At 41.9% G+C, this 26,272-nt stretch overlaps 1 protein-coding gene across 1 annotated transcript in view; it reads left to right on the top strand.

The window, feature by feature from the left end:
• Window positions 1-23,066, top strand: part of LOC120943501 (cytochrome b-c1 complex subunit 2, mitochondrial) — a 32,312-nt gene extending 9,246 nt beyond the window's left edge. Inside the window, exons 4-14 of the mRNA XM_040356841.1 lie at window positions 458-522; window positions 3,499-3,555; window positions 3,798-3,922; window positions 4,050-4,147; window positions 6,105-6,162; window positions 6,921-7,016; window positions 10,351-10,550; window positions 13,870-13,950; window positions 19,237-19,313; window positions 19,786-19,939; window positions 22,752-23,066. Coding sequence (XP_040212775.1) covers window positions 458-522; window positions 3,499-3,555; window positions 3,798-3,922; window positions 4,050-4,147; window positions 6,105-6,162; window positions 6,921-7,016; window positions 10,351-10,550; window positions 13,870-13,950; window positions 19,237-19,313; window positions 19,786-19,939; window positions 22,752-22,835 — 1,095 coding nt within the window. The 3' untranslated portion in view covers window positions 22,836-23,066. The remainder of the gene's footprint in view (window positions 1-457; window positions 523-3,498; window positions 3,556-3,797; window positions 3,923-4,049; window positions 4,148-6,104; window positions 6,163-6,920; window positions 7,017-10,350; window positions 10,551-13,869; window positions 13,951-19,236; window positions 19,314-19,785; window positions 19,940-22,751) is intronic.
• Window positions 23,067-26,272: the final 3,206 nt, after the last annotated feature.

Here is a 26,272-nt window from a genome sequence, read left to right as displayed (position 1 = left end):
GGTATTTTCTGTTTTTTTGGACCATTCTCTGTAAACTCTAGACATGGTTGTGCGTGAGAATTTGAAATACTCAGACCAGCACAAACAACCATGCCACATTCCAAGTCACTTAAATCCCCTTTTTCCCATTTTGATGCTCGTCTAGATACCTACATGCATTGAGTTTGCCATGTGATTGGCTGATTAGCAATTTGTGTTACCAAGTAATTGAACACGTGTACCTAAAAAAAAAAAGTGGCCAGCGAGTTTATTTGTTCTTTGCTGTTGAGGCAAATAAACTGGATTAATATGTTCTTCAGTTCTGACAGTTTATGGGCAAGCACTAAAATGGTTTATTTGTAATGGGAAATCTCAGATGTGTATTTGCCACAGAAGAGTATTGATACCAGTGGCATAGTTTTTTTACAAAATTTAGGCATATGTATTTTACCAAAACCTTTTTTTACCTTTTTTCTAGACAACTAAGGGAGCGTCCGCTTTTAAAATTACCCGTGGTCTTGAAGCTGCTGGTGCTAGCTTAAGGTTTGTGTTTTAATACATTGCTAAAAAACTCTTTCAAAGAGGATGTAGTTCTTGTGGTGGGTGACTAAAATGTTGGTCGTGCCAGTTTTATAAAATACAGTGCACCCGGAAAGTATTTTACAGCGCTTCACTTTTTCCACATTTTGTTTTGTTACAGCCTTCTTCCAAATTGGATTAAATTCATTGTTTTCCTCAAACTTCTAAAACCAGGGCTCGACAAATCCCGGGTGCCAGGTCGCCATGGTGACTAGAAATAGAGTCCGGGCGACTTGGCTTGGAAGGGGGGCCATCTGGTGGTGAGCCGTTGGTATTACAAGTTATTACCATCAGATGTGTAAGCTGGCGCCATCTGGTGGTGGCCGTTGGTATTACAAGTTAAGCATTACAAGTTAAAGCGGTTCTCCACCCTAAAGTGGAGTCCCGCTGATCGGAACCCTCCCCCCCTTTCAGGGGGAGGGGGGTGCAGATACCTGTCTAAAGACAGGTATTTGCACCCACTTCCGGCCCGGCATTCACGGGCAAAAGACGGGCATTCCGTCACATCCCGTCGCCCCCCGTTGTGTGCTGGGAACACTCGGCTCCCAGCACACAGCGGGAGCCAATCGGCGGGCGCGACTTGCGCATGAGCCGTAGGGAACCGGGCAGTGAAGCCGCAGCGCTTCACTTCCTGGTTCCCTCACCGTGGATGGCGGGGGGAGCAGCAGAGAGACGAGCGATCGCTCGTCCTCTGCTGCGATCGGCGCTGGACTCCAGGACAGGTAAGTGTCCTAATATTAAAAGTCAGCAGCTGCAGTATTTGTAGCTGCTGGCTTTTAATATTATTTTCCCATGGCACATCCGCTTTAAACAGCAATTCTAATGTTATTTTTCACTATTTTCACTGCCATCTTCTTCCCTCTAATTAGAACCCCCAAACATTATATATATTTTTTATCCTAACACCCTAGAGAATAAAATGGCGATCGTTGCAATACTTTCTGTCATGCCGTATTTGCGCAGCGGTCTTACAAGCGCACTTTTTTGGGAAAAAATTACACTTTTTTAATTAAAAAATAAGACAACAGTAAAGTTATCCCCATTTTTTTTTTTTTATATTATGAAAGATAATGTTACGCCGAGTAAATTCATACCCAACATGTCACGCTTCAAAATTGCGTCCGCTCGTGGAATGCCGATAAACCCTTTAAAATCTTCATAGGCGACGTTTAAAAAAAAATCTACAGGTTGCATGTTTTGAGGTACAGAGGAGGTCTATGGCTAGAATTATTGCTCTCGCTCTACCAATCGCGGTGATACCTCACATGTGTGGTTTGAACACCGTTTACATATGCGGGCGCTGCTCACGTATGTGTTCGCTTCTGCGCGCAAGCTCGTCGGGACGGGGCGCGTTTTCTGGCTCCTAACTTTTTTAGCTGGCTCCTAGATTCCAAGCAAATTTGTCAACCCCTGTCTAAAACAATACCCCATAATGACAATGTGAGAAAAGTTTGTTTGAAATCTTTGCAAATTTATTAAAAATAAAATAAATGAAAAAATCCCATGTACATAAATATTCACAGCCTTTGCCATGACACTCAAAATTGAGCTCAGGTGCATCCTGTTTCCACAACTTGGTTTGGAGTCCACCTGTGGTAAATTCAGTTATATGGAAAGGCACACACCTGTCCTATATAAGTTCCCACAGTTAACAGTGCATGTCAGAGCACAAACCAAGCCATGAAGTCCAAGGAATTGTCTTTAGACCTTTGAGACAGGATTGTATAGAGACACAGATCTGGGGACTGATGCAGAAAAATGACTGCAGCATTTTTGATGGAGGCCAATGAGTACAGTGGCCTCCATCGTCTGCAAATGGAAGACGTTTGGAACCACCAGGAAAACTGAGCGATCGAGGGAGAAGAGCCTTAGTCAAGTAAGTGACCAAGAACCCGATGATCACTCTGGTAGAGCTCCAACCTTTCTCTGTGAAGAGAGGAGAAGCTTCCAGAAGAACAACCATCTCTGCAGCACTCCACCCATCAGTCCTGTATGGTAGAGTGGCCAGACGGAAGCCACTCTGAAGGACTCTGACCATGAAACCAGTTCTTGTATCATCAGACCAGAGAATTTTAACTCTTTGGCCAGAATAACAAGTGTCGTGACTGAAGGAAACCAGGCACCGCTCATCACCTGGCTAATAGCACCTCTACAGTGCAGCATGGTGTTTTTTAGCGGCAGGAACTGGGAGACTAGTCGGGAACGAGGGAAAGATGAATGCAGCAATGTACAGAGACATGCTAATTACCTGCTCTGGACATCACGCTGGGGCGAAAGTAAAACGGTGCAGCCAGAGCCCAGACTTGAACCTGGTTCAACATCTCTGGATAGATCTGAAAATGGCTGTGCACCGGCACTCCCCATCCGATGGAACTTGAGAGATCCTGCAAAGAAGAATGGGAGAAACTTTGCAAAAATAGGTGTGCCCAGCTTGTAGCATCATACTCAAAAAGACTTGAGTCTGTAATTGGTGCCAAAGGGGCTTCAATAAAGTATAGAGCAAAGGCTGTGAATACTTATGTAGGTGAGTGAGAGTATATCTATCTATATGTTGGCAAAGATTTCAAACAAACTTCTTTCACGTTATTATGGGGTATTGTTTGTGGAATTTTGAGGTAAAAAATGAATTGAATCCATTTTGGAATAAGACTGTAACATAACAATGTGTAAAAAGTGAAGCGCTGTGAATACCTTCCTGGATGCACTGTATAGCTGGTCTGGATCACACCCTCATTATTATATTCGTGTTTTGAGCTGCTAGCCACTAAATGTCTATTTATGCTCTGTGGGTTACAGGTTCGTGGAATGTGCTACAGGAATCCATTTTTTATATATAAAATATATATATATATTTTAAAAATGTGGTTTCCTTAAAGTTCTAGTAATGTTGCTCTTCTTGCAGTTAGTGTGGAAGATTAATCGGTATTTGTTTCTCTGCAGTGTGACCTCAACAAGAGAAAACATTGTGTACTCGGTGGAATGTCTTAGAGATTATGTGTAAGTAAATCAAAATACTTGGGTGATTTGTTTCGGACCAATGGCTCCTGCTGTTGTCAGGCTGCCCAGTGAGGAGGGAGAGAGCGCAGAGCAGAGCCCTGGATCAAGAGCTCAGACTTAATTTAATGGATGGAAATCCAATACTAGTAATTATATTGGGTTTTTATTTATAACAGATATCGGATGAATATACAAACACTACTCCAAAAGAATTTGATTTTATCATTTTATTTTTTTCTTAGGGATACTGTAATGGAATATCTTATTAATGTCACCACTGCTCCAGAATTTAGAAGATGGGAGGTCGCTGAACTTGGTGGCAAAGTAAAGACTGATAAGATTTTGGCTTACCAAAATCCACAAGTTGGTAAGTAGTGAGGTTTTCTAGTTTTAATTTCTATTGATGTTGTGGAAAGTGTGTTTTGTAAAATAAGGTTGAAGTGTTTAAATATTTAATGTGTCCTTTCTTTCCCCTCTCCCCCCCCCCCCTACAGGTGTCTTGGAGAACCTTCATGTTGCTGCTTACCGTAATGGTCTTTCTAATTCGTTGTTCTGTCCTGACTATAGAATTGGAAAAGTTTCCCCAGATGAGGTAACCAGTTTTTCATCTTATAAAAACAAATCTACAGGCTCAATTTACAAAGGAATATTGCTTGCAGTATTTGGATCATTTGACTCATTTGATCCAAATATCACATGCCATATTTGAAAATCTCAAATATGTTCATGTGGTATTTGCCACTATATATATATATATATATATATATATATATATATATATATATATATATATATATATATATATATATATATATATATATATATATATATATATATATATATATATATATATATATATATGTGTTAAATGCAAACTATTTAACCACTTAACCCCCCCCGGACCATATTGCTGGTCAAAGACCAGAGCACTTTTTGCGATTCGGCACTGCGTCGCTTTAACTGACAATTGCGTGGTCGTGCGACGTGGCTCCCCACCAAAATTGGCGTCCTTCCCCCCCCCCCCCCCCCTCCCCCACAAATAGAGCTTTCTTTTGGTGGTATTTGATCACCTCTGCGGTTTTTAGTTTTTGCGCTATAAACAAAAATAGAGCGACCATTTTGAAAAAAAAGAATATTTGTTTTACTTTTTGCTATAATAAATCATTCCTGAAGGGTTACTCCTAGGGTGATATCCTGTTTTTTTTTTTTCCAGAGATTGTGTGTATTTATATTTTATAACTTACTGCATTATTTATATGGTATATGTATGGGTCTCAGATTGCGTTTGCTAACGCTATTGGAGATGTTGAAACGCTTTTCTATTGTTGTATACATCTTTTAAATCTTTTCAATAAATATCATTGAATACTAAAGGCAAAATCGAAGGATGAGGTAAGTAAAGGAAGCTATTTAGGAAAAAAAAATACTGTACCTTTTACATCCCCTTTAAGGAATGTATAAAATTAATAGTTGGTTGTGAAGGCACCCACTGGTGTCCTAACAAACACTCATCCCCTGCACTTCTTATTTAGCTGTCAGCTGTGGCAGGGGTCGACAATATCTGGGCGCCAGGTCGCAATTGCGACAAGAAATTGTGACCTGGCACCCGCGATTGCGAGGTGGGGGTGCACGGAGGCGCAGGATCTTGTGTCTCTGTGTGCCCCCACTTTGCGATCGCGGCGGGCCCGTGGCGGCCGGTCATTGAGGCTGCGGCCTTGTGAAGTCCCAAGCTCTTCCTTCTGTGAGCTGGCGCCATCTGGTGGTGGCCGTTGGCATTACAAGTTAAACAGCAATTCTAATGTAATTTTTCACTATTTTCACTGCCATCTTCTTCCCTCTAATTAGAACCCCCCAAACATTATATATATTTTTTATTTTAACACCCTAGAGAATAAAATGGCTATCGTTGCAATACTTTCTGTCACGCCGTATTTGCGCAGCGGTCTTACAAGCGCACTTTTTTGAGAAAAAAATTTTTTTTAAATAAAAAAATAAGACAACAGTAAAGTTATCCCAAATTTTTTTTTTTTTTTTTAAATTGTGAAAGATAATGTTACGCCAAGTAAATTGATACCCAACATTTCACGCTTCAAAATTGCGTCCGCTCGTGGAATGGCGACAAACTTTTACCCTTTAAAATCTCCATGGGCGACTTTTAAAAAAATCTACAGGTTGCATGTTTTGAGTTAGAGGAGGTCTAGAGCTAGAATTATTGCTCTCGCTCTAACGATCGCGGCGATACATAACGTATGGTTTGAATACCGTTTACATATGCGTTTGCGCGTGAGCTCGGCGGGACGGGGTGCGTTTTCTGGCTCCTAGATTCCAAGCAAATTTGTCAAACCCTGAGCTGTGGATTCCCAGCTGACAGGTGAACACAAACAAAGGAGCCAGCATGGGGGTTACCCAACAATCCATACCCAGACCCTTTTGAGTCTGGCATGGATTTTTCTTGTACAAAATATAAACCTGTTTTTGGGGACAGATACATTTTATGTAGAAAGGTTTGCTTCAGCATATGTTTTAAATTGTATTTATTTTTTCTTCAGTTGCAACAGTACGTGCAGAATAACTTCACAAGTGCAAGAATGGCCCTCGTTGGCTTGGGTATGTAGATTATGAGTATTAAATGAATTTTGTGGTCATCTGTCTGGTAAACTTATGGTGGGGCTTTGGTTTTTCTGAAATTGTATATTTGCAGAATATAACCAGAGGATCTAGTGTGCAGATCTAATGCTAGCAAGATCATGCACTTGAACCACTTGCCATATGGGGAAATTAAGAAATTTTTCACTTGCATGGTAAAACCTTATTTCTTTGCTAGTAAAGTGCTTAGATTCCTTTTTAAACATTCTATAGTTTCTGAAAGCAGAGGCCTTGCTTTTATGTTGCACAATATTTTCTCAGTCATTTATCAAATGCAGATTTTAAGAAAAAATACTAAATAAATTTACAATATAATACCATCTTCTGTCCTGGTGGAATGGTAGAGCCCAGGTGTAGGGAAATCGTTACCAAGACTATGGCTGCAGCCATGATCCTGGTATACTTGCTTCCCGTTCAGGATGTGTACATACATACGCTTGATGAAAAGATGTTAAATTATGTGTACTGTGTATGAGCCAGAAGTCCTTGAAGTGTATGAATGGAGGTGTAAGCATTGAAGTTGAATAACACACCAGCTGGGTAGTCATAGGTGTGAGCTGTTGGTATGGTTTTGTTTGCAAATTAGTAAAGTTTATTAATATTCAGTCACTATAACTGGTGATTTTTTTTTTTATTTTTTTTTTTGGTGTATGATAAAGAAAATGTTTTTCTGTTTTTAAGACATGCAATAAATCACGGAATTGTTTTTTTATTCATAGGTGTCAGCCATTCTGTCCTAAAACAAGTTGGAGAACATTTCCTCAATATTAGAAGTGGTGCTGGTCCTGCAGCCATCAAAGCTCAGTATCGTGGAGGTACATAGGTTTAATTTTTCTATACAAAACAGAGATGACGGGTCCCAGGTGACATGCCTGCCTATGAATACATTTCTTCAGACCCAATGCCACTTACCCTTATCGGGTGTTGCTGCCAAAGCCAAGCAGACTGCATATTAAAAAGAGTAAGGGAGAACACGGATGACATTTCAGTGGGTAGAATGGCTTGAAAATGCTTTTACATCTTCCAAATTTGGCAGTTTACTATCGCATTCCTGTGTACTGAGTCTACTGGTAACACATATATTAAATTGGTGTGCCCCTTTAGCTATCAAACCAGAATATGGATTTTTATCATAAACTGTCCAGATACTTTTATGGTTTCTGTACCACATACAACAACTACCTAACTGAGAATTTGGTGATGGTACTTTGCAGCATACAGGATATTTTAAGAGTGCAGAGGGTAAATCCCATGGTAGCCATATAGCTTTTTGGTTCTACAGTCTTTCACATTTGCTTTGGTAAAATTGCATCTGAAATTCTTTTCCAAGACCGCTTTCACACTGGGGCATGTTGCAGGCGCTAAAACTTTAAAAATAGTACCTGCAAAGCAGCTGTTTTTCGGCCACCAGATGTGGGTTAAAAGCGCCCAACGCTATCGGCTGAAAGCGATGCAAATCCGACGGTAAAGTGCGCGGGGTGGCTCGGTGTGAAAGGGGTCTTAGGCTGGGTTCACACTTGTCCGACAAACGGTCCTACATTGGGAGCCTCATGTAGCATGACGTGTGAAAATCAATGTTTCCCTATGAGAGCTGTCTTAACTGGTCCTACACAAGTCGGTCCGACTTTGCAAACGCTCCCTGTACTACTTTTGGTCCTACATTGATCCTACTTCAACCCATTGAATATCATTGAAGTCGGACCAAAGTAGTATCCTGTTCATGAAAGTAGGATGGATGTAGGACCAATGTAGGATAAATGTAGGACCAATGTAGCAGAGCAAAGTAGGATGAAAGTAGTAGTGTGAACCCAGCCTTAAGGTTCATTATAAATAAAGGGAAAGGATTTTCTAATATTGCAAATTTTATACTATCTACAAAGTGTCTGCATGTACCCCCTATGCTTGTGTGGGTTTCCTCCAAGTAATTTGGTTTCCTCCCACACTTCATAGGCATGCTGGTGGGTTGTTTGTCTACTGTCCAAATTGGCCCTACTTTGTGTGCATATAAGATGGGGACCTTGGATTATAAGCTCCTTGACAGTAGGGAATGATGTGAACGTACAGTATGTAAAGCACTGTGTAAATTGATGGCACTATCTAAATACCTGTAAAAAAAATAAAAATACGTTTTATAACAGGCTTGTTAGACCGTAGTTTTGCATAAGCATCTTACAAGTGCAGTACATGAATACAATTTTCTGGGAAGTGGAATGCAGCCAGCCAAAGGTGGTTTGTGTTCTGACCACTGCTTATAGAACCATACAGCTTCAATGGTACCAAAAGCAGAAGTTGGCACTGGTCCTCTGTGCTTCATCTGTATCTCTTGCACTCTCCTTACGAATTCCTCTTTCATGGCGGCTGGTATCGGTACCTTCTTATCAATAGCCGTATCGCACAGGTTCCTGGCAAACGAGGCTCATAAAACCGTGGGTTCTGCAGAGATTACCAGCTGGGTCCTGGAAACATCACGCAAGTGTACATGTTCGCCAGCACACCATGGACCTACAATTGCCATTCAAAGGTTTCCTTATTGCAGAGAGATCACATAACATAGAGAAGTGCAACGTTTCATAGCCACGCAGGTCCCCTTCCTCATCCCATGCCTGACAAAGGGGCCCTGCGTGGCTCCAAGATGTTACTTATCTCTGTGATGTGATCTCTCTGCAATAAAGAAACCTTTGGACTGTGATTGTTGATCCATGGTGTGCTGGCGAATATGTACACTTGGTATCTGTACTTCTCCTCATCTGCTAACTGAACTTCAGATTCCGGTGGAGGTTTCAGATGTGTTCACAGCAAGGAAACACTATCCCACCGCTTACCACAAATGTGATGGACCCCGGTATGTCCATCATATAAGCTTGCCTTGCCCAGTAACAGAACGATACCAGACCCTGCAGCCCACCCAGTCACTAGCTGGGAAACCGTGTAGGGTGGTGAAAAACATAAGACTGTTTATTGAAAACGCACAGAGAACTTGTATATCACACAAAATCAGATAAAAGTTTGATCATAGACAACTGCATACAGTAGTATAATTAACATAACTATGGAACAACCAACATATACTATATTCTAATACACATCTAGCAGCTAATAACTGACAGTGTTATATTTAACATGAGCTAATTAACTAGGCTCACTTATGCATAGAAACCAATGATATTCCAGGTTTTATTACCACGCTTAATTGAACAAGCTCAGAAGTGAGCCTGATTTTGCTCTTTCCAGCCTTAGTAAATAAACCCCATTGTGTACTTATTAAGTGGGGTATGCCTGTATTACAAGTATAACCACATAGATGAGAAGACAGATACTATAGGGGATCCAATTAACAATGGGACTGTGGTAGAGACCTACTTAAAATAAACATATTATGGCAGGTGACCCCAGTGGTTTTGAGCTGATTACAGTAACCTCTACAGTTATTGCTGGTTTGAGGCACATATGTATATGGAACCTCCACTTCAAGAGTCTGTGTTTTGGGGCGATATGGGCTTGAATCCAAACAAGACCACTCCCAAAGGGGCACTCAGGCACACACCTCCCAAAGAGTAGTGTTCTCGTAAAAGCTAGGGCCCATATTCGGCAAGAGGCCACCCTGCATTCCCCTCCAAAAGCCCCTATCCTGATTAAGTCTGTCACACTATCTATCGATGGATATATAGATTGATTACAGTGCTTCAGGTGCCCTTATCACGTATAATTTGTTTACACATAAAAAATAATATTGGTGCTTCTGTGTTTAAAGATTGCAGTTCAATAGGAATTGGCAGTAAAATCAATAAATATTCATTTCTGTTTTGCTATGGGCTGTTATAAATAGAAGTACATCTGTCAGAATGTTTTACATAGTTGGTTACATAGTTAGTCAGGTTGAAAAAAGACACAAGTCCATCCAGTCCAACCACAAAAAAAAATAAACAAACAAAATAAACACAGTACAATCCCATACACCCAACTCCATACCCACAGTTGATCCAGAGGAAGGATAAAAAAACAGCAGAGCATGATCCAATTTTCTACAGCTGGGAAAAAAATTCCTTCCTGATTCCAAGAGAGGCAATCGTATTTACCCTGGATCAACTTTACCTACAAATCTTAGTACTGAGTTTTGCTGTACTGATTATTTTTCCTTGTGTTGTACAGGTGAGATCAGAGAGCAAAATGGGGACAGTCTTGTCAATGCCGCAATTGTGGCAGAAGGAGCAGCAGTAGGGAGCCCTGAAGCAAATGCTTTCAATGTCCTCCAGCACATTCTGGGTGCAGGGCCTTACATCAAGAGAGGCAGCAACTCGAGCAGCAAACTGTTCCAAGCAGTGTCCAAGGCAACCAGTGAACCCTTTGACGTAAGTATAAATTCCATGAAAGAATACTGCTTTGTTGTGATCCTGAATTCCCACTCGCCTTCCATCTTGTTTTTTTTTTTTTTTTTTATTCCTTTTTTATTTAACCACTTGACCTTCTGAAGATTTACCTCCTTCATGACCAAGCCATTTTTTTCCGATACAGCACTTCATTACTTTAACTGACAATTGTGCGGCTGTGCGACGCTGTACCCAAATAAAATTTGTCAGCTCTATTTGGGGGGGGGATCCCAATAAGCGTATATCGGTTTATGCCAAAGTTATAGCATCTACAAACTATTGGACTTTTTTATTTATTGTTGTACTAGTAATGGCGGTGATCAGCAACTTGTAGCCGGACTGCGATATTGCAGCAGACATACTGACACTTTTTGGGGGCCAGTGACACCAGTACGGTGATCAGTGCTAAAATATTCCAAAGCTCTCCTACCTGGGGCTCCAGTGAGCATTGAAGGAGCAGCCCAGAGAGCAGTGACTGATGCTGCAGCATGGAGGGGAGTATGTATAATTGTGTGTGAGGTGTGTTTTTTTTTTTTTTTTTTTTCTTATATAAATAATCCTATACTTTAATGGGCATGGCCAGCACAAAAGATTTCAGCCTGGAGGGAATAATGGCATGTACACACGATCCGAAAATCTGATGGAAAAAAATACCACGTTCAACGCAATCGTACGAAAATCTGATTGTTAGTACAGGGCTTTCCAGAGCCGATCACGACGTTCATCTGATATTATCCGATCGGACAAACGTGAAAATTTTTCTCATACGATACCAGATGATAGTGGAGGAGCTGCGGTGGCTCAACGCGATTGGCACTGCGCTGACAAGCCATTCACCTCTGCAGCTAGGGGTTCGGATCCCGGTCTCGGCTACATGTGAATTGAGTTTGGTGGTCTCAGCCCGGCCCCCGGTGGGTGTGCTATGCGAGGTAAGCCTGCGCTTAATACGCCCACCCCCTCCCACAAAACCACCACACTTACACGCACTCGAAATTGGGTTAACATGCACGCACTTTGATCACGCGGTCTCTAAAAAAGAGAGGCGAAGGACTAACGGGGCTGGTTGAGCGGGCAAATCCTCTCACTCCCTTATAGGGGAGTCCCTCTGCCCCGTTGGGCTTCAAAGCGGAGCAGGTAGGGTGGGCTGTGTGGGAGGACCCCCTCACACACCCGCCATTGCCACCCGGGGTATGGAGAAAGGTGGCAGATTGCCTCTGGGGGAGGCCTGCCTACTCCCAACTCCTGCAGTCCGGCTCCTCTCTCGAGTACACGCACAAAATACACTTTAAAAAAAAAAAAAAAAAGATGATAGTGGTGGAAAAAATATTGCGCTTATTCAGTGAATATCAAGCAAGCTAAAAGTGTTATACTACACCAAAAGACATATAGGAAATAAAAAAAGCTGCGCTGATAAAGTGAAAATTAATATAAAGATAACCTATATATAAATACAAGATAAATTGAATAATAAGTGCTGAGCTTATAATAAGACACTCTCCATATAAAAAAGAGTGACTATATAAACATATGTGAAATATAAATAACCCAGTGACAAGTAAAGTCATTCAAATTCCAAATAATGAACAATCCTTGCACATATAGTCCAAATGAATATGTTCAAACTGCAATCTCCAAGTGAAAAAATCCACAGCATCTGGAAATGTGAAGATAGAAAAGCACCTCCACCTTAAGTAATTACTGCCTCTTACCAGCTAAAAAAGATCTCTTGTTAAGGAGTTTAAAATCGCATGTAGGCCGATAGTTTCCAAACGCATCTCCATCAGGAAAAGCCTTATTGCAGGTAATCTTATTCAGTGTATATTGAGATGTGCCATATAAGAGAAAGGAACTCGCATAGTATAAAATCCAAGATACATTTATTGGAGAACTTAAAAATGCGCACTTACAATGATTTCCAATGTTAGAAACATAAATAAATCGAGCCGGCCGGCTCCTCGATCTGCCTGCCCGTGTCTTCCAGGTTCGGCTGGTAACGCGGTGACGGCAGAACATCTCAAAGGGGACGTGGTCACGGGATGTTATTTATATTTCACATTTGTTTTATATAGTCACTCTCTCTTTTTTATATGGAGAGTGTCTTATAAGTTCAGCACTTAACCTATTTATAAATACAAGATAAATTGAATAAGTGCTGAACTTATAATAAGACACTCTCCATATAAAAAAGAGAGTGACTATATAAAACAAATGTGAAATATAAATAACATCCCGTGACCACGTCCCCTTTGAGACGTTCTGCCGTCACCGCGTTACCAGCCAAACCTGGAAGACAAGGGCAGGCAGATCGAGGAGCCGGCTGGCTCGATTTATTTATTTTTCTAACATTGGAAATCATTGTAAGTGCGCATTTTTAAGTTCTCCAATAAATGTATCTTGGATTTTATACTATGCGAGTTCCTTTCTCTTATATGGCACATCTCAATATACACTGAATAAGATTACCTGCAATAAGGCTTTTCCTGGTGGAGATGCGTTTGGAAACGATCGGTTTACATGCGATTTTGATCTCCTTAACAAGAGATCTTTTTAGCTGGTAAGAGGCAGTAATTACTTCAGGTGGAGATGCTTTTCTATCTTCACATTTCCAGATGCTGTGGATTTTTTCACTTGGAGATTGCAGTTTGAACATATTCATTTGGACTATATGTGCAAGGATTGTTCATTATTTGGACTTTGAATGACTTCACTTGTCACTGGGTTATTTATATTTCACATATGTTTATATAGTCACTCTCTTTTTTATATGGAGAGTGTCTTATTATAAGTTCAGCACTTATTATTCAATTTATCTTGTATTTATATATTTGTATTTATATATAGGTTATCTTTATATTAATTTTCACTTTATCAGCGCAGCTTTTTTTTATTTCCTAGATACCAGATACCTTTTTTGTTTAATCAGTACAGTTGTCATCTGAAAATACAATACAAATACACTACAACACATGACATCACTTCAGATTTTATTTACTTTTTTTTTTTTCTGTCGTACGAGAATTTGTGTTACTTTAGTAAACGATTCAGGTTCGATATACGACTAGCATGCAAAATAAAACCTGCGATCTGTTGTCCGATTTTTGGAACGTGTGTACAGGGCAATAAGGACAGATAAGGCCATGCTGAAGTAAGCGCCTGGATTAAGGGGGAGGGGACCTATCTTCATGTTACGGGGCTAGGGAGAGGGGACATGTACACTGTTTACTAAATTGCTTCACTTAGCACTTGAACATTGCAAGCAGTTCTCAATCTCATAAATTAAATGTTTCCCTGTCTTCTCAAGGTTTCCGCATTCAGTGCAAGCTACTCGGATACTGGTTTGTTTGGCCTCTACACTATTTCCCAGGCTGCTGCTGCTGGAGATGTAAGCAAAATACAAAAGTTTTGTATATAATGCTAATGAACTTATTCCTAGTAAAATGTGTACATACATACATAGAGTGCACCCCAACAGATTTGTCAGACCTTTACTTTCCTTTCAGAAACAACATTTTTTATGGGACACTATACTACAAAATACTCCCACAAATGCTGGCTATTGATTGCAACCAAGATTTGTTAATTTGCACACACATACAGTATTTTTCCTAACAAATTAATTCAAGACCACATTGCAAAAATGAATACACCCCAATGAAATTTTAGACAACAAAATCCTAATTACGAAGAATTCAACTGGAGGTGAGTCCAATTATTCATTAAACGAATGTCCAGCAGACAGTTGATTATAAAACGGCGTTACTTAACAAAGAAAACACCCTTCCCATTTTCTGCTGTCAGCAATGACACCACATGGAAGAGAAATGTCACAAAGCCTGAGAAAGAGAAAATTATTTATTTACACAAGAAACGCAAAGGCTACAAGAGGATCAGCAAAGCTTTACTTATCAGTCAGAATACTGTAGCAAAAGTGATACAAAAATGTATGATGGAACAGCAAACATTTCACAGAGAAGTCCAGGCCATCCACGGAAGTTAACATCTCAACGGGAGCGTTTTCTGATGAAGGGTTGAAGAAAATCGCAAAAACATAGAATATCCAGGCTCAAACTTACCGACCAATCAGCAACCAACCAAATTCCCCTGTCTAACTGGTGCGTTAAAAACAGAGGCTTAGTTGCACACATCTGCAAATGCATGTGTAAGCTGCAGGCCCCGTCAAGGCGCTCTGTGTAAACTGCAGTCCTAACTGCAACATTGCATTTTATGTCTCCTCAGTGGGAGCACATGACTGCTGATGGATAGATAAGGGGCAGGTGACTGGAGGAGCCCAGCCCTCAATAAAGGGGCAGGAACACACTGCACACTAAGCACATGGAAGCAAAGGTGCTAGTGCGTTGCCTGACCACAATGACAAAAATTCAACAAACAATAGTCACTGCCCCTACCTATGAATGGTATAATAAGGAGCGCTGGAATGGGCGTATAAACATACAAAAACATAGAATATCCAGGCTCAAACTTACCGACCAATCAGCAACCAACCAAATTCCCCTGTCTAACTGGTGCGTTAAAAACAGAGGCTTAGTTGCACACATCTGCAAATGCATGTGTAAGCTGCAGGCCCCGTCAAGGCGCTCTGTGTAAACTGCAGTCCTAACTGCAACATTGCATTTTATGTCTCCTCAGTGGGAGCACATGACTGCTGATGGATAGATAAGGGGCAGGTGACTGGAGGAGCCCAGCCCTCAATAAAGGGGCAGGAACACACTGCACACTAAGCACATGGAAGCAAAGGTGCTAGTGCGTTGCCTGACCACAATGACAAAAATTCAACAAACAATAGTCACTGCCCCTACCTATGAATGGTATAATAAGGAGCGCTGGAATGGGCGTATAAACATACAAAAACATAGAATATCCAGGCTCAAACTTACCGACCAATCAGCAACCAACCAAATTCCCCTGTCTAACTGGTGCGTTAAAAACAGAGGCTTAGTTGCACACATCTGCAAATGCATGTGTAAGCTGCAGGCCCCGTCAAGGCGCTCTGTGTAAACTGCAGTCCTAACTGCAACATTGCATTTTATGTCTCCTCAGTGGGAGCACATGACTGCTGATGGATAGATAAGGGGCAGGTGACTGGAGGAGCCCAGCCCTCAATAAAGGGGCAGGAACACACTGCACACTAAGCACATGGAAGCAAAGGTGCTAGTGCGTTGCCTGACCACAATGACAAAAATTCAACAAACAATAGAAAATCGCCATGCAAGTTCACCGCCGGTAGCTAAAGAAGTAGAAATCCAAACTGGGGGTAATTGTTTCCTGTGACACAATACGGTGTACACTGCAGAGGAATGACATGCATGGGTGTCGTCCATGAAAGAAGCCTCTCCTAAAGCCAATGTACAAAAACGCCTGCCTAGAATTTGCCAGGGCCCATGCTGAAACAGAAGACTACTGGGACTCTGTACTCTGAGACCAAGATATATAGTTTTGAAGCCATCGGTTCCTAAAATATTTGACGTCGCAAATGTAGTACAAAAAAAATGCATGGTGAAACATGGTGGTGGCAGTGTCCTCCTGTGGGGCTGCTGGTGTCAGGGAGCTGCATATTAGTGTTGGTATCATGAATTCACAGATGTACTGCTTTTTATTGAAAGAGAAGATGCTACCAATCACTCCGTGCCCTTGGTCGTTGTGCACTTTTCCAACATGACAATGTTTCAAAACGCACATCTAAGGCCACTGTTGCATTTCTGAAGATCAGGGTGAAAGTGGTTCAGTGGCCAAGTATGTCTTCTGATCTGAACCCAATTGAGCACCTATGGGGAATTCTAAAGAGACCAGTTGCTCCATCCAGCATCCAGGCTCTAAAAGAGGTCTGCATTGAAGAAGGGAAGTAGATGGATGTTGCAATATGTCACCAACTTGTTCATTCCATGCCTAGAAGACTTGTCCTTGAAAATCATGGAGGTCATACAAAATACTAGATGTAGTCATTTTTGTTGTGGGGTGTATTCATCAACTCATTTGAAAAACTATTTTGACATCTAAATTCTATTATTTACTTTCCCGTAATGAGCTAAACAAATGTTCTATAGAACTCGATTTTGTGAAAATTAAGGGAGTTGTTTTGTTTGAGAGAGTGATTACAATCTTGCTTTTGAAAAGGGTTGTACTCATTTATGCTTAGGTGTGTGTTTAATAATCTCTATATCTATATACACACACTACAGAAAAACCTTGGTTTGCAAGCATAATTTGTTCCAGAAACATGCTTGTAATCCAAAGCACTTGTATATCAAGTATTTAAATGTATTTTACAAAAATGCAGATTTTATATTTTTAGATGCATTTGATTTTGCAATCATATATTGACAAAAATGTCACTTGGGTCTTATACATATGGGATTTAATATGTAAAAGACTAATGTGTACAGCAAGCTTTTACAAAATGGCTTTCTTGGAGTCCTAAAAGAAAACTGCAATTCCAGTATAGGTGTGTTAAAGCCTTAGTGTAGCTAAAATTAAAAACAATGGGCCAGATTCACGAGCAATTACGGCGGTGTAACGTATCCCCTTTACGTTACTCCGCCGAAAGTTTTCATCGTAAGTGCTTGATTCACAAAGCACTTGCGTGTAAACTTGCGGCGGCGTAGCGTAAAGCCGTCCGGCGCAAGCCCGCCTAATTCAAACGGGGCGTGTACCATTTAAATTAGGCGCGTTCCCGCGCCGAATGTTGTGCGCATGCTCCCGCCGTGCTTTGCGCGAAATTACGGCGTCCGACGTGTTTTTTGAACGGCGACAGGTGTTGCGTCCTTTCGTATTCCCGGACGTCTTGCACAAAAAAAAAAAAAATTGAAATTCGACGCGGGAAAGACGGCCATACTTTAACACAGGCTGTCTAATATTACACCACCTAAATAGCAATCGCAACTTTACGACGCGAAAAACCAACTAGCGACGATGTAAGAGAATGCGACGAACGCGCGTACCTTCGTGGATCGCCGTAAACAGCTAATTTGCATACCCGACGCGGAAAACGACGCAAACTCCACCCAGGGGTCGCCGAAGTATTGCATCCTAAGATCCGAAGGCGTACGAAGCCGTACGCCTGTCGGATCTTAGCCAAATGCCGTCGTATCTTGTTTTGTGAATTACAAATAGATACGACGCGGCAAATTTGAAAGTACGCCGGAGTATCAGCAGATACTCTGGCGTACTTTTTCTGTGAATCTGGCCCAATAACGCAAAAATCAGCACAGGAGACATCACTTGCAGTCCGTAGGATATGTCCCTTGTTCTGATTCCAATTCTGTTGGTAGAAATCCTCCCCAGTCCATGAGTCTCCTCAGTCTACTAACAATTAGAATCAGCCCAAGGGCATGTCCTACTGTCTGTAAGTCATGTTCCTTGTGCTGATTTTCTATTTATTTTTTGTTCATTTTAGCTACACTTGGACCCAGATCCTTTTTAGAAGTGCTCACTGTCCATTAGGCTGTCGGCATGTTTTGACAAGTTTCAAGTTGTGGCGAAGCTTGTTTTAAAGTGACAGCCTGCTCTTCCATTATATCTGTTTGTAATCTCCCCATCTGCAGCTTAAAGGGGTTGTAAAGGAAAAAAATGTTTTCCCTAAATAGTTTCCTTTTACCTTTAGTGCAGTGCTCCTTCACTTACCTCATCCTTCCATTTTGCTTTTAAATGTCCTTATTTCTTCTGAGAAATCCTCACTTCCTGTTCTTCTGTCTGTAACTACACACAGTAATGCAAGGCTTTCTCCCTGGTGTGGAGAAAGCCTCTTGAGGGGGGAGCAGGAGAGTCAGGACGCCCACTAACACACAGCTCCTTTCTCTATCTACAAAGTAGAGAGTGTCCTGACTTGCCTGCTCGCCCCCTCAAGAGGCTTTCTCCACACCAGGGAGAAAGCCTCGCATTATGGTGGTGAGTTACAGACAGAAGAACAGGAAGTGAGCATTTCTCAGAAGAAATAAGGACATTTAAAAGCAAAATGGAAGGATGAGGTAAGTGAAGGAGCACTGCACTAAGGTAAAGGAAGCTATTTAGGAAAAAAAAAAAATCCTTTACAACCCCTTTTAAGGAGGCTTTAAAAATGTAAAAAAGCTGTTTGCTAAAAGTAAAGCATTCGTGATGCTAAACGTTTTGTGAAAGCTTGCTGTAGACCATTCTTTACTATAAGCTGGAACCCATAAGTATAAAGCCTTACTGCTATTTACATGTAATATGTAAGCCAGAAACCCTTATGTCACAGCAACAAACTGAGATTTCAGTTTTGGATAATTGGCAACAGTACAATTCTCAAGCTTCAAAATTTAGCCATCGGCATGTACCCATTGACCGCATTTTGTGATGTCTGCCATAGCCTGCAGGTCACATTTGCCCAGATTGCAGTTTGTATGTGCACATGGCGGACAAATCAAAAGGAACCTGGCATGCTACAAATGATAGCCCTGCCATTGCTGAGCTGTTCTGAAGGTGCATGGTTTGGTTTGGCGCTGTCATTCTCATCCTTGTTTCACCGTGTCGCTGACCCATTTACACACCAGTGATCATCAGGTGCTTCTAGATGTCACCAGCTACATGCTTGCTACAAGTCGGTGGTTTATTATGTAGTAAAGCAAAGATGAGGCAAGTTTCATTTACATTGTTGGGTACATTTTTCTGATGATTTTTTTTTTTTTTTTTTAAGGTAATACAAGCTGCAATTAACCAGGTGAAAGCTGTTGCTGGCGGTACTTTAACTGAGGCTGATCTCACAAGAGCAAAGTGAGTACATTCTTTTTTGCCGTTACCTCGGATCTGTTCCCCCATGAATAGAATTGCCATTCTGTTAGAACACTGGCAGTCTTTTAGGAAAAAAATGATTGTAAGGATATATAGCCTTGCTGTCTCAAAACATTCTTAATCTGCATTGTATAAGAAGTAACACTTACTAATCGGCCCTTTATTTGTAGTAGATTGAAGTGATAAGAGCCGTTTTAATATCATTGATCCATTTATAAAAAATAAAAAAAAATGTTTTTATTTAATCCAAGTAAAAGTTTAATCTACAGCTTTTTATTGTGATGTCAAAGGTTTGGTAGCTCCATGCACCTATACAAATGGTTTGAAGTGTAAGCTCTTTACACCCTGTGCTTTCCAGACCTAGAACTATAGTACTTTTGAATTCATGTACATACCTGAATACTGTCTGCAACGTTTGTATCGATGTGTAAAGGCAAGTGATTTGTCATTTCAGGAACCAGCTGAAATCCCAGTACCTTCTATCTAGTGAAAATTCCTCTGGGCTGATGAATGAGATTGGGTCCCAGGCACTGATAGCCGGTACCTATACATCACCAGCTGCTGCCGTCCAACAAATAGATTCCGTGACCAGCGCAGATGTTGTTAATGTAAGTAGTTCATCTGTTTAGTGAATTTGTTATACTGTTACAGTGATACCATCCAGGGTTTGTTTTTTTAGAGGAAAATGTTTGCTGACCTAGAAGATCAAGCCAATATATCACACAGAACTGGCAGGTAGTGTGTGGGTCAGCGCTCACTGTCAGCTATAAGGTGGATCATAAGGGATCAATAACAGGGAGGAGGGGAAACAAAAACATATACACAAAATTAATTAATAAGAATTGGTCCATAGTAGTAAGGGATATCAAGGAGCAGTCCACAGGAGGAATGGATCCACAGAGATGGATGGGGATTGCACACACAGTCACCGGCAGCTCCTCAGCAGAAAATGGGCGTTCCCTCAGACCCAAACAAAAGCGGCAAAAAGAGGGCGCCTGGGTCAGTGTGATAGTAAAAGCAAGTAACACTTTATTCAGCTACACTTGCGTAAAAGTATCTAGCTAGCTGCACACAGGGTGGATGTGGATCACCAATCAAGCAGTCAGTCGTCAGGAGGGATGAGACGACCAATGTGGGAATATGCTCAGACCTGCCATATGGAGGTGTATAACCGGCAGCGACTCCAGCTTTCACAGAGCTAGAAAAAGACCAAATCAGGACGGGGTCGGGCCGCAACACGTTTCCGAGACCCCGCCTCCTTCAGGCAAACCTTGTTGAATAAAGTGTTACTTGCTTTTACTATCACACCGACACAGGTGCCCTCTTTCTGCTGTTTTTAGAAGATCAAGATAGGTTTTGTAAATCCTTCTAGATAAAGGCAGCTCCCTGGATGCTAGCTGTTGATATGAAAATACCGCAAACTGTAAAGGCCCCGTTATATCTGGCTATTCTGTTGTGGAGTGTTGTTGCACGTATGTGGTATTTAACATGCATTGTGTTAAGCAAGCCCATTTGTTTTGAATGCAATGCAAACTGGGCCTGCAGGATTACATGCCCAGCAGGTAAAGGTCCACCCCCTCTAACAGCACATATAGGGACTCGCGCGTGTGTGTGAATTTTTTCAGACCTAAACCACAGCGCACACACAGGGATAGGCACTACACAGACCCATAACATAAACAGTCAGAAAATGAACACAACGCACCGTGTATACAAGTACTTTACAATACCCCTTTATTTTGTTGTTGTCATTGTTGGAAAGCTTGGCAGCAGCATAGTAGAGCTTCTATTTCTGCCTTTAAGACATGGGTGCTCAACCTGTGGCCCTCCAGCTGTTGCGGAAGTACAGGTCCCATGAAGCATTGCAAGCCGCTGACAGTTACAAGCATGACTCCCAAAGTCGGAGGCATGATGGGAATTGTAGTTTTGCAACAGCTGGAGGGCCACAGGTTGAGCACCCATGCTTTAAGACAACCCTGTCTTTCTCAAGGATACAAATCTGAAAGTACCCTGCAGAAGAAAAGAATACTCCCCTTCTCGCAAGCGGCATGTGTGAAGCTTGGGCAGTGGTAGTGCATGAAGCATTTCAAGATGGCAAATACTTCCAGATGTGTTGGTTGCTTTGGTTTCTTCCACTGATCCTCTGTTATTACAGTGTTTTTTTTAATGATGCAGGATTAAGTGACCAAGGCAACCAGCAAGGGACACATTATCTGGCACCCCTGAAATTGTTAACTACAGTATATTGCCAAAAGTATTGGGACGCCTGCCTTTAGTCCGGTTGGCCCACCCTTTAAAGCTTTAACAGCTTCTAAACCTTGTGGACAGCCTTCTCAGGAGTGGGTCTATGGGAATGTTTGACCACTCTTCCAGAAGTGCATTTGTGAGGACGGGCACTAATGTTAGACGAGAAGGCCTGGCTTTCAGTCTCCACTCTAATTCTTCCCCAAGGTGTTCAATCGGTTTGAGGTCAGGACTCTGTGCAGGCCAGTCAAGTTCCTCCACTCCAAACTCGCTCATCCATGTCTTTGTGGAACTTGCTTTTGTGCACAATCATGTTTGAACACAAAGGGGCCATCCCCAAACCGTTCCCACAAAGTTGGGAGCCTGAAATTTGTTCAAAATGTCTTGGTATGCTGACGCCTTAGGAGTTCACTTCACTCCCAAGCCCAACCCCTGAAATACAACCCCCACACCCTAATCTCCCCCACCCCCCACCACCAAATGATTTGGACCAGTGCACAAAGCAAGGTCCATAAAGACATAGATGAGCGAGTTTGGGGTGGAGGAACTTGACCTCAACTGGATATAACACCTTTAGGATCAATTATAGAGGAGACTGAAAGCCAGACCTTCTCATCCACATCAGTGCCTGACCTCACAAATGCGCTTCTGGAAGAATGGTCGAGCATTCCCATAAACACACTACTATACTTTGTGGACAGCCTTCCCAGAAGAGTTGAAGCTGTTAAAGCTGAAAAGGGTGGGCCAACTCGATATTGAACCCACCGCACTAAGACTGGGATGCCAATAAAGTTCATGTAAAGGCAGGCGTCCCAATACTTTTAGTAATATAATATAGTAGCGTTGTATGGGGCTTTTCAAGAATGCAACGTTTTGGCCTGCCAGGTGATTATTCCTCTTTTGCAAGATACTTTCATATTTATTTTGTTTAGGAAGTGACAAGGTTGCTTTTAATATAACACAGATGTTTCTCATGAATATATTGTCTCTGGGTTAGTGGTTCTGAACTAATGAAGACAGCTAGTCTGGTAACTGGCATTTTAAGAAGTAGGTTGGCAATGTTAACCTACATGAGATAGGAAACCATCGCTGTAACTTTTTTGTTGCCTAGACTTAAAATCAGTGACAAACGTTTTCTCCACGTTAATAATGCCTCAATTTTACTCCTTTTTGTAGGCTGCAAAGAAATTTGCATCTGGAAAGAAATCCTTGGCAGCAAGCGGGAACTTGGAAAACATGCCATTTGGTGCAGATCTCTAATTCTTCTCCAGCAAGACGTTCATACAACAGCATATGCTTTTGGCTAAGTCCTTAGAAATGTACCTTCTGTAAATTGTTATGGCCCGACATGGGGAAATGTGATTATTTATAAAGCCAAAACCATACTTGTGACAGGGAGATTTTTGGAAGGCTTCTAATGTGGTCTGTGAAAGATGCTCATCTGTGTGTTATCTGAACCACATACAATTAAAGATTACTATTTCTATTATTGTTTTTTGTGTGTCATTCTTTTATCTATAAATCAAGCATGATTTATTATGTTTACTTGGGATCTTTTGCAATAAGCTGAAGCTCAAGGCGGTTACCAGATGCACAGAAAAACAGTTTGGCCTTTTTAGGAGTTTAGTGTGTGTGTATTATATATATATATATATATATATATATATATATATATATATATATATATTTGTATGCAGGGTTCGACAAATTCCGGCCGCCTGGGGCTATCCTGTGCGTGTCAGACGCCCCCGTAGTGCAGGGTGCTCTGTAATGTAAAGAGATCCAGAGGTGTAGGGTGCTGTGTAATGTAGAGGGGTCCAGAGTGCTGTAAAATGAAAAGGGGTCTAGAGGTGCTGTGCAATGTAAAGGGGTCCAGGGGTGTTCGCTTTTGCGTGCGAGCTTGGCGGGACGGGTGCGTTTTCTGGCTCCTAAATTTTTTAGCTGGCTCCTAGACTCCAAGAAAATTTGTCAAACCCTGTTTGTATGTATATATGTGTGTGTGTGTGTGTGTGTGTGTATATATATATATAATAAAAATAATTGCCGGGGGGGGGGCGGTGAAGGCGCACGGAGACACAGGATGCTGTGTCTCTGTGCACCCCCGCCGGTGGTCCCCAGCTCAGTTTTAATAATAGTAATGGTATCAATCCTTTTCCAAATTGAATGAAGTCTAGCGATTCACACTTCATGTGAACCTAGGGCTTTAAAGTTGCCTAATTCAGACCAAATATAACCCCCTTCAGAGAAGAAGCTCAGGTACATCTACTGGAAAGCTTGGGTACAATGGATGCCAGTTTGTCTAATTTAGACTCTCTACAGGTCCTACATTGTAACCCTCACAGGGAAAGCATGGCATCAGCTGTACTGTGGATACCCTCAAAGGCATCATAGATGAGTGTCGGTTCTTTGGGCTGACAACTTGATACTATTTGTGCAGGGCTCTCTACACAAGAACGTGTAACTTCTGCAGCTCATCTAAACATTCCATGTTGTAGTCTCCATTATGTTAAATCATTTTCTAACAATTAACCTAATTCCCCTGAAATAATGTCTTAACCCTCAACAAATGACTCTGTGCTACTGTTTACATTTGGGATCGCTGTGATTGCCCATCATATTGATCACAGGGCACAAAGCCGTTCCAATGGGCTCTATGCTTTTTGCTTATGCTCTTTACTACCATCTATATTATATACTGGTAATACAATTGCTAGTTAAAGTGAAGTATGTAAATTGTGCCCACATCCCTAAATGGTATAGAACAACAAAGGAACCCTGTTAAGTGGGACTGTACTGGGCAGACAATTGGATGAAAACTAGTTCATAAGAGTAACAAAACTATATTTATACAAAATTAGACAAAGTACAAAAGGAAGCTAAAAGCATTGATGTGGTTGATACATGTGTATACACATGGATTTGTGTACCATAGGAGACAAATACCCAACGCATTTTGAATAACAATTCTTTTAAATTCTTCTTCAGGGGTACAGACATTCACAGTGTAATTATTATTTCTTTATCGTACATCACGGGACACAGAGCGGCATTCATTACTATATGGGTTATATGGAGTACCTTCAGGTGTAGACACTGGCAATCTCAAACAGGAAATGCCCCTCCCTATATAACCCCCTCCCATAGGAGGAGTACCTCAGTTTTTACGCCAGTGTCTTAGGTGTTAGTCATGGTTTAGCTTGCCTCCGCATCCTTGGGATTAGGTGAGCTACCGGTTCTGTCCAAAAAAGCCTCAGCGCTAAAGTGGTCAGTAACCGGACCCCAAACCCTTGGGGTATAGCCCATAATGCTTTTCTTTTTAGAGAGCTGGACCCTGGGCCCAGAACTTAGAAACCTTTGGGTACCTAAAGTTTTCTGTTGCCAGGGTGCTATATGGGCCCAGGACAGTGGATCCTTCATAGGAACCCAGGGCCTGAAGGTCTAGACATCCCCACGGAGATGGGGGAAGATTGGGCCTCTTGCTTGGCAAAGTCCTGCGGCATGGAGCAGGTAAGTGAGGGGAAAACTTGCGGAACTTGGTTCTTAGCAGGTTTTTTCTGGGGGGTCACAGGGGACATGCCTAAAGTTATGCACTGCATCTGGCAAACTAGTCACATATCATAAAGATAGGATGGCTCTCTATGTATTATTCCCCATAAGATGTGACCTCCCTTGTAGTGTTGGAAAAGCATTGAGTGGGGCCTGTGTTATATAAAAATATATGTGTGTGTCAGAGAGCTTTGCTTACCTGCAGGCCTCCAGGCGATGCTCCATTCAGTCTTCCTCCTCAGAGCCTGCAAGCAGGCAAAACGCTGACCTCCTCATGGTTCCAGGCTGCAGGCTGCAGTTTGCTGGAACAGAGAGGTCCCTTCCTCCCAAAATCCCCCCCCCTCCCCCTGTCGGGAGGGGCATTTCCTGTTTGAGGTTGCTGGGGGGGGAAGGGCGGGTCAGTGGCTTAAAGGAAGGGGCGGCCCTTCCTTGTTTGTTCCATCAATACTTTGGAACTGAGGAGAAAGACCAGAGCGGCAGCACGGGGCGCCGAGGACACACAGTGGCCAGAAAGGATATTGCAGTCTTCAGAGGACTGTTTTGTCAAGCCTAGAAATAGGCTGTTTCTTTTCCATCTCATAGTTTTTCTTTGCAATACTACTCAGGGGGACAGAATGTTTTTTCTTTCCTGGATTTGAAACAAAAACGAAAAAAAAAAAAAAAAAGTCATCTAGGGGAGAGGAAGCATTTTTTTATCCCCCAAACAGGTGTTTGGACAATTAACTTTTATAGTTCCAAATACCAATAGGTAGCAGGTGTACCTCGGTATTGTACCATGGTATGCCGCTGTTTTCCCTACAGGGAGCCTTGGGGCCATCGGGATCTGGGGCTGGAGCTGACGCGGGTCAGTCCAACCCTAAGATGGTCACGGAGGAGGTATTACTCACCTCTTTAAAAGAGATGAGAAAAGCATGGGAAAAATGATATCCGCAGCTATGCGGGGCAGTAAGCGGAATAGATCTCCGTCGCCCGAGCGCGGACCCTCAGAAGAGGAGGTCCTTTCCTCAGGGGAATTGGACGACCTCTTGGACACGGACCAAGTAGGTTCAGGGATCGAAGACCCGGATACAGAGGAGTCTGGGGCAGTCTCCCTGAGGGAGAGCTGGTGGATTCAAGGATTGTCGGACTTGGTCCATAGGACATTCAACTTG

The sequence above is a fragment of the Rana temporaria genome, chromosome 6, assembly GCF_905171775.1.
Source record: "Rana temporaria chromosome 6, aRanTem1.1, whole genome shotgun sequence".
Taxonomy (NCBI): Eukaryota; Metazoa; Chordata; class Amphibia; order Anura; family Ranidae; genus Rana; species Rana temporaria.
Note: the sequence above shows the minus strand (reverse complement) of the source record. Positions and strands in the feature narration are given on the sequence as shown.